The 9,261-nt window shown below is 38.8% G+C and overlaps 1 protein-coding gene across 1 annotated transcript; it reads left to right on the top strand.

Annotated features, from left to right (window-relative positions):
• The first annotated feature begins 3,456 nt into the window (after nt 1–3,456).
• On the top strand, nt 3,457–8,801 carry LOC127773840 (phosphatidylinositol/phosphatidylcholine transfer protein SFH8-like). Its single transcript, XM_052300031.1, has 15 exons — nt 3,457–3,671; nt 3,854–3,933; nt 4,757–5,048; nt 5,366–5,462; nt 5,542–5,808; nt 5,896–5,973; nt 6,084–6,185; nt 6,314–6,363; nt 6,446–6,545; nt 6,708–6,806; nt 6,903–7,016; nt 7,382–7,490; nt 7,715–8,118; nt 8,269–8,343; nt 8,436–8,801. The coding sequence occupies exons 1-15, from the start codon at nt 3,457–3,459 to the stop codon at nt 8,454–8,456; spliced, it is 2,103 nt and encodes a 700-aa protein (XP_052155991.1). The 3' UTR covers nt 8,457–8,801.
• The last annotated feature ends 460 nt before the right edge of the window (nt 8,802–9,261 follow it).

Below are 9,261 nucleotides of genomic sequence, written 5' to 3' on the forward strand. Positions count from 1 at the left end.
AAGAATACGATACGAGTCGGTTGTTAACTAGCTACCGTATATATGTGTTAGTTTCACTATATATCTACTAGTATTCGACTTCCTCGTGTTTTACGTTAGTTTTTACTTTCATTAAGAAAACAATCGGAACTCCAGTTTTTGTAGTTCACAGGGATGCGAATCCAATCTGACCCCATAATTGAGGGACACAAAGTGGACTTTGTCCTTAACAAAATGGGAGAAGGGTCTAGGGCCACGTGTGGGCCGCCTGATGCGTGGACGTGGCCCAGGAGTCCGAGCGACTAGTGGCCCGCCGCATTCTGCCGTTGATTCTCGCCGCCGGCGACCTGCCACCAGCATCCGGCGTACGGATTCGTCGCCACCGCCGAGGACATATAGGGCATGAGGATATGTGTCCATATTTGATTTGCTTCCGTTATTATGGTTATAATTCTGTAGGTGGTCGATCAAGCTTCTGATGCATATGCATATTCAGGGATCAACGCCTGAATGCAGAGAACTCACATCATCAGATAAAGATCGCTGCACATCTGTCCATGGACTGTTGCATGTTCATACTCACTTCCTTCAAAATAAACAAATCTAATACAAAATATAATACATCCTAGATACGAATTTGAACAGGAGGTAGGATATGTTATGTCGTATATTAAGTGCCTGTTCACTTTGATGCCATTTTCAAATATATTATTTTTTTAGTAAAATTGTCAAAAAAAAATATTTACATTTAGTTTGTTGTCAAATTTGGTCAATGCATAAGACATCCTGCCAAAATTTTGACAATATTGTCATCTTACCAAATTTTTGGTATTGCCAAAACTTAGTAAGGTTTATTTTGGCTACAATCTAAACAGGCCCTAAGTTTGTTTATTTTAGAATGAAAATAGCACAGGCCATGATGGGGCATGTAAACGACGAGACTGTTGCTGAATGGTGAATAGTAGTAGCATTTTCAATGGCAAAGTTCAACACATGGTGCAAGCTTTGCCAAGCATCAATCTATACTACCACATGTCTGAATTATCATTCACCTGATTAAAGTGAACCAGGGGAATAGTCATCTGTCCTCGGTTACAAGGCTTTTTTGCTGACCCACTCCCATCCCTGAGATTGCAAGGTCAGAAGCAGTACCCATGTCACTCCTGTCAGTATCAGGCATTTACATTTGCACTTCAGCAAAGAAAGATTCAGCAACTGCTCGAACAGGGACAACCTAACTGAATCAAGAGTAAACAGAATGTTTAATAAGAAATTATACTGTTCTCTGATGAGGCCATTTTCTTATACTAGTTCCATTTTCGAAGTGGAGTATGTATGTAATCCCACTACAAATATTTATGGCGAACAAATGCAGGTGTGAGTCGGTGAGTATTGCCTACCCATCATTGAAAAATTCCTGGTCTTCTTGCTTGTGTATTTGCAATGGGCCATAAGACAGACAGCGGATTATTCTTTTACATTTGAAAATGATAGTGTGGAATCCATCGTGTTTATATAATTATGTGTCACTTTGTTAATGACAATTAGCAATGGATTTGGCTGGTTAATGACAGACGTGTGAATATATTCTATTATGCTATCAAGAGATGACTTGTCATTGTAGCATATTTCCTCCATTATTGTACCATTGCGTGGATCAAACAGGTTGACTGGTTGGATGTGATAGAGCAAATAAAATTACCATATGTACATCACATTGAAGAAGATTGGAACATTAGTTTTGTCGTTTATGTCTCCATCATTAGGAAAAAAACAATGAGACTACTCAAGATATTTTATATGAGAGTTTGATATTTCATTATCTAATATTTCCCTATGTTTCTACCCCTTTTCCACGTTTTATATTATTATTATTCTAAAGTTTTTAAACACATACATAAGTCTGCCAGATTTGGTGATATATCACAAGGCATATATATGTCTTGCTTGGTCATTGAACTCACGAAACACTCTCCTATCTAATAAAGCATATGTTTCTTTCTATACTCGTGTGCTTTGGACTTTTTGATCATCTAACACCAGAGACTCGCTTTAATTTTTTTTTTTTTGGCCTAACGACCCTGTTCCCCTTGTGATGAAATCCAAAAAGCTTAACCGCAGTTCACGGATATGATTGCAATCAGTGTAACAACTAAGCATAAGCTAATAAACATAGACAAAGTATATCAATGTAACAACAAATCAAGGGATAGACACGGACAAAAAGTGTCCTTGATGATGATGCCCACTTCATTGGCCTGCCTGCCCATTTTGTTTTGTCACTGTGTTAATTGATGCAAAAGTTGCAAACATAAATTTATTTTTTCAAGGATAGTGTGAGACCCTGTGAGTGCTTGAATAGATTCTTGGACCCTAGCTTCTTGTTCTTTTCTGGATAGAAGAATCAGAGGCTACTAATTAGTGTACCTTCTGGTTGAGTAGCATTTACAGTGCTAATTAAGTAGTGTTCAGCTCAACAAGAATTAGCTCCTGGTATTATAACAGGGGTTTTAGCTGGTAAAATTTAATGGAATGGTCCAGCTTGTGTCCATTTAGGGTTCAAGACTGTTGTGCCTGGTTTGATGCATGACAAAATTACCAGGGTGAAACAATCTATGAACAAACTGCCAACCAAGTATCTATCCTAGGTGACTAACATAGTCAATTAAACACACTTTGTTTTGTTCATGAGGAGGAGGGCCACTAAATTAGGGTAAACTAGTACTATATATATCCAGCAGAATTAGGCTGCGTTCATTACTCCACGTTCCCAACACAGCTGCTGTGCACGGAAAACGGAGTTGTTCATTAGCGTGTGATTAATTAAGTATTAGCTATTTTTTAAAAATAGATCAATATAATTTTTTTAAACAACTTTCGTATAGAAATTTTTTTTGCAAAAGATACACTGTTTAATAGTTTGAAAAAACGTGCGCGCGGAAAACGAAAGGGGGAGTTGGTAACTCCTGGTAACAACGCATGCTTAGTTCACATTTTTATAATTTTAAACATTTAAGCTAAAAAATTTGGAGGAAAAGACATCCCTTCAACATTCTTAGAAAGAAATTGTAAGCGTGTTGAAGATTGAACATCTCTGAGCAAGTACATCTCTAAGCATTTAAGCAGCTTTAAACCATGAGTACCAAACAATAATAAAATAAAGTTATTTTATCCAATCAGTTGTGCTTAGACATTTCCTCCAACTAATAATCTTGTTGATCCATCAATTTTTGTCTTAGCATAAAAAAGGAGTGGAGGAGGAGTTGCCCAACTCCTCTAACCAACCAAAGTCTGACCTGGTCAGCCAAACCCCTCCACGCGTCACATAAACCAACACATCTCCCTGGACACGGTCCATGAACCAGAACCCATCACAGCCGTCCGTTTCTCCCATAAAAGCTACTATAATCGCTCGAATCAACGGCTGGTAACGCACGCAAGGTGGGCCCAGGCAATCGTACCCAGGGGCGGCTATCGATGGACCCGTGCACCGGGTCCATGAACCCAGCACGTGCGCGCGGCACAGGTCAACCGCTTCGAGTCTATGGACCGGGTCCATGCACCGAGAGTGATAGAATCCTTTTCGTCTCGTCTCGTCTCCCTCGCGAGAGCTTCCCACCATTAAAGCCCATAGCGGCAGCAGCAGGAGCTTCCCTCTCTTTTTGGTCCAAAATCATCGCCCAAAATCCGAGGTAAATGAAATTCGAGATATTATCCAAATAGTTTGTTTGAATACTTATCGGTTTCCCAAATATCTTCGTTGAGGAAAAAAACAATTTTAAAAAAGTATTTTGCCATGCAATTTTATCGTTCGGAGATGATGGATTAGTTCCTTTTTCCCTTTCTTGGCATGATAGTTCTTGTGGATTTTTAGGTTGGAGCTTTTGCTCGGGCGATTGATTTTGGAATCGGAGGAGGGGATGTCAGGACCACTCGATCGATTTGCCAGGCCATGTGAGTACGAATTACTAGGAAATAGAGTATTTCTTTGCATTTAAGACCAGGATGAATCGATTTATTGGGCTTAAATTAGTGGGTTATCTTGTGATTACCTGTGTATGTGGTATTGTACGATTCAAATATATTCATATTTGAATTCTTGGATCAATTCTTACTGGAGGATATGGCAAAAGAGTTCGTGAGAGTATGCGATTGCACTGTTTATAGGATTTGGGGATTTCCCCATTCAGTTAACACCAACGGTTACCTATCAAAATCGAATGTTTGTAAAAAAAAAATCATGCAGAAGTCCATTCACTCTCCGTTTTTTAAGTTTCTTGCTCATCTTCGATTTTTTTTTCCTTTTGTTGGTCTCACTAGAGGGCATAATAGCTTATGCTTCAAGTTTTTTCAAAAAAAAAAAAAAATTACGGGGAAGCTGATGCTTCAAGCTAATTATGCATTCAAGAATAACCACAAAAAGGAAAGCTACAAACCAACACAAAGAATCAGCACATTTTGATGTTGATGTCACATGTATAAAGCATTAAATTCCATTTAATAATTCATGTGCTGTTGGTATTGCCTTGCACAAAGGCACTGGATTAATTGATCAAATGGGTCCTCTTTTTATAAAGTTTATCTTCTTAATCTTCAAATGAACACCTATAATCACATTACTGTTGGTTCTGAAACTAAGTTAATTTTACGTTCTAGGTCTAGTTCCCTGTAAAGCTCTATTATTTGTCATTCTCCCTAAGCGGCTAAGCCACCTATCAGTTGCCGGTAAGAAAAAAAGTTCATACCATCATAACATGAGATGCTATTGCTGGTGCAGGTTTTGAAGGTTTTACGCATAATGATGAAAAGAAAGAGATCAGATCTGACGCAGACAACTCCGAAGGAGAGAAGAAGACTAAAATTGGTTCTTTCAAGAAAAAGGCGATTAATGCCGGGAACAAATTCAGGCATTCCCTGAGGAGAAGAAGCAAAAAGAAAAATGAACCTCGGGGTTCCATTGAGGACATAAGGGATGTTCAAGATCTTCAAGCTGTTGATGCATTTCGACAATGTTTAGTTGATGAGGACCTGTTGCCGCAACAGCATGATGATTATCACACAATGCTTAGGTACAAGCTTGGCTTCTCTCATATTTTACTTTTGGCCTTAGGCTGTGTGTATCTATTTTGCCTCCTTCCCGGAAATGTGGATTCACTATAAATCACCTATAGTTGGGAAATCCAGGATATGCCATTTCATTGAGGTGAATTCTAGATTTGCAACTTGATGTCTGTCTTGTGGGTCCTAAGGCCCCCATGCTAGCTAGATATTGAGTGGAAAAAATCTAGAGTGACAATCTTTGGAGCATCAAATCATTAAGAGGCTACCCTGAAGAAAATGATTGGCTGGTCGTGTGAAATTTTCATTTTATCTCCTTCACATATAGGTTCCTCAAAGCACGGAAATTTGATGTTGAGAAAGCAAAGAGTATGTGGTCAGATATGCTTAAATGGAGAAAGGAATTTGGGGCTGACAATATAGAGGTAAAAGGTTGCGTTGAAGAAACATATCATAATATAAATATGCCATTCTATCATGACACTTGTTTATCCTTTCTCTCAGGAGTTTGACTACACCGAGGCGGATGAGGTTATGAAATATTATCCACAATTTTACCATGGAGTGGATAAAGAAGGAAGGCCTATCTACATAGAGTTAATAGGAAAAGTTGATGCGAATAAGCTAATGCAAGTAACTACTATAGAGCGATATGTGAAATATCATGTGAAGGAGTTTGAGAGATGCTTCCAAATGAGATTTCCTGCCTGCTCGATTGCTGCAAAAAGGCCCATAGATTCATCTACTACTATTCTGGACGTGCAAGGCGTGGTATGTGTATTCATAACCAAATGTTTCTCTTAACACTGAGCACATAGTTATGACTCTGTGATTGACTTGTATTATATGAATATCAAGGGTTTAAAGAACTTCTCAAAAGCTGCAAGGGATCTAATCACACGACTGCAGAAGATCGACAATGACAACTACCCAGAGGTAGGTGATTCCCCCATGTACCTTATTTTCCAAAGTAGTGGGCATAGTGCATGCCTTTTGCTTGTTGTCCCAACACTGAATTGCCTAATGCATCCTGAAACCTCTCACAGACGTTGTGCCGCATGTATATTATTAATGCCGGCCAAGGCTTCAAGATGTTATGGAGCACTGTAAAATCTTTCCTAGATCCTAAAACTGCTTCAAAGATTCATGTAAGTCAATTATATATTTTTTTTATTGTAGGATTATTGAGTAATCTGTTATATACTTAATCAAGATTTTTGACCGTTATATAGTTAGTAGTTAACGACTTTCATGTTCTATTTTTTTTTTCTTGAAGGTTCTAGGAAGCAAGTACCAAAATAAGTTACTTGAAATAATTGATGAGAAGTCAGTATCTACAATCTTGTCCATATATGTTTCATGTTCATGCCATCCTCCATCCTAATTTCTGTCCGCTCCATGTATTCAGTGAATTGCCAGAGTTTTTTGGTGGAAAATGCAAGTGCGAGGCATTTGGAGGTTGCAAAAAATCAGATAAAGGTCCTTGGAAGGATCCTAACATAATAAAGGTTATATCTTGAAACCAAATCACCAGTCCACCGCTTACTGAAAGGAAAATAGAAAGAGGGAGAAAAATAATAGATGCTTGCTGGTGTATTATTACATGCACACTATCTTTGCCTTGGTGTTGATATATCTAACATGATGGATTTTGAATTTGGCTTGTCCAGAGGGTCCTGAATGGCGAAGCAAATTATGGGAGGCAAATTGTGACCATATCAAGCACTGATGGAAAAATAATTCGTTATGCTGGGCCACAATACCCAACAGTAAGTCTACAAGCATGGTTAATGTGGAGATTTTTAGGAGCATTGTGTTCAAACTATTCTATTGAAATTTATTGTTATGTTGTCGTGCCAATGCAGAGAAAAGGAAGTGATGGCTCAGCAGAGTCTGGGTCTGAAGTGGAAGATGGCGCGTCACCTATGGCATCAAGGAACCTGATAACAAATCCCCTTTTGACCCCTGTTCATGAGGAGGCAAGTTGCCATGCTGTATCACTGTGATCATATTGCAGTTTACCTTATAAAATAGGAGAAGTGCAAATATGATATTTGTCAGCATAACTGCATAATCTACACTGACTAAAAATTGAATAATAGCACCACATGGACTAAAAATTCATTGACCATCAAATTGAAACATTTTTTTTGTGAATAACATGTGGATTTTTATATTTCATTACATTACACCATTACATTGTTATACAAGCTTCTGTAAGTAGGCTATCCTTAATCCAAGGAACCATGGAAGGATCTTTGGGTTACTGCAGCATTCTTGTAATGATGCAGCATTTCTGACTATGTAGCTATTGCTAATAGGTAATTTCATTTTGCTATTTCAGTCAAAATTGGCAGCACATGGATTTACATCTGCTTCCCCTTCCATTATTGAAGAAAGCATTCCTGTTGTTGACAAGGTTGTGGATGATGGATGGGGCAGTCCTAGAGCTAGTATGGCAATTTCTTCCTCAGCTCTTTTACATTCTTAATTTGGTTGTTTCTCTTATCCATAATCTCATTCAAAGTTGAAATTAATACTCAAATCGTTGTTGACCATTTTTATTGTTATACTGAATGAACCGATTGAGAAATATTCGCTAAACTGTTGAATAATTATTCGCTGAACTTTTCTTTTTGCTGAACCTGAACCTGAACTTTCACATGATTCACGCCAGGTTCATCACCCTCGAGAAGTTTGCCTATCACATTTGATGGCCTCTGGACACAAGTTATCACATGGCTGACTGTCTTGATCGTGAGCCTTTTTGCTATGGTTCGCTCTGTCCCAAGCAGGATGGCTAAAAGATTCTCAAGCCAATCCACTGACCATGATCACTCCTATGTGGAGTATCCTCAAGAAGCAGAGTACAAGGAAGAATTCCGGCCACCGTCTCCTGCTCCGTCTTATACTGAAAAGGATGTCCTCTCATCTATGGTAAGACGACTAGGCGAGTTGGAGGAGAAGGTGCAGGCGCTCGAAACGAAGCCATCCGAGATGCCATTTGAAAAGGAGGAATTGCTGAATGCAGCCGTCCGCCGTGTGGATGCATTAGAAGCCGAGTTAATCTCTACAAAGAAGGTAGGCTTGTTTTGCTCAAGATGGTACCTTTTTCAGCTTCATTCTGAGTGAATTGGCAGCTTGGCATAAACTATATTGGTTTAGGTATATGTAAAAATATTACTACCTTATAAAAAGAAGGTGATGAAGTACTTCAATTTTCATGAGCAGGCTCTCTATGAAGCCCTGATGCGGCAGGACGAGCTGCTTGCGTACATTGACAAGCAAGATATGATCAAGTTTCGTGTACGTTACAGCTTTCTTACACTCTTTTTCTTGCTATTGAGATAAGAGCAGCAGAGCCATCTAATTCTGTTCTTTTATATATGCCTTTGCAGAAAAAGAAATTCTGCTTCTAGCAGCTCAACGACGAGTTAATTCTCCATACACAGAGCTGTTCGTGTATATTTGGATCAATTAATCACCACGAATATGAATGAATGCAGCTAGTTTGGAGTGTAAAATTAAAAGTGTGCATATGGCAAATTGAGAATCCAACAATAACACCACGGTATCGGTATGTGAGTTACAAGGTGGACCTTGAGGTGTTGTTGGCTGGTCATTCAGAATCCAGACGATGCATCGTCTTGTGCTGGAGGGTCCTGGCTGCTGTAAATTAAGCCTGTAATTAATCTTGTGACTTGTAACATATATAGCACAAATGTGAGTTAAAATCGTTGTAAATGGAGTTCACCTTGGAATCATGCATCTTCTCATCATCTTATCTGCGTTGAGTTCAGATATTCCCTGTATCCTAAAATATAAGGAACAACAACCACTAATCCAATAAAAAAAATATTACCCTTTTGTTTAGATCACCCTAATAAATATAATGCATACATCTAATTGGATTAAAGATCAAACAATGTTAATTTGCTGTCTATTGCGGTGGCGTGTTTTGGAGCTGTGGGACTGCGACGGTCCACGTTTTGAAGCTGCGGGACCGTCGTGGTGCGGCGTGACCGTCCTGCGGGACCGACGGTCCCGTGTTTTGGAGTTGCGGGACCGTAGCGGTCGCGCATTCTCATCCCGCGGGACGGGTGTATTTTTTAAATCCATCCCATATAGTTATATAAACGTAAATTATTAAAAAAATAGGTATATTCACAATTTTTTTTTCATTCATCCATCGTTTTACATGAAAATTCTAAGTCATTATATAAT

The sequence above is a fragment of the Oryza glaberrima genome, chromosome 5 (genome assembly GCF_000147395.1).
Source record: "Oryza glaberrima chromosome 5, OglaRS2, whole genome shotgun sequence".
In the NCBI taxonomy this organism is placed as follows: domain Eukaryota; kingdom Viridiplantae; phylum Streptophyta; class Magnoliopsida; order Poales; family Poaceae; genus Oryza; species Oryza glaberrima.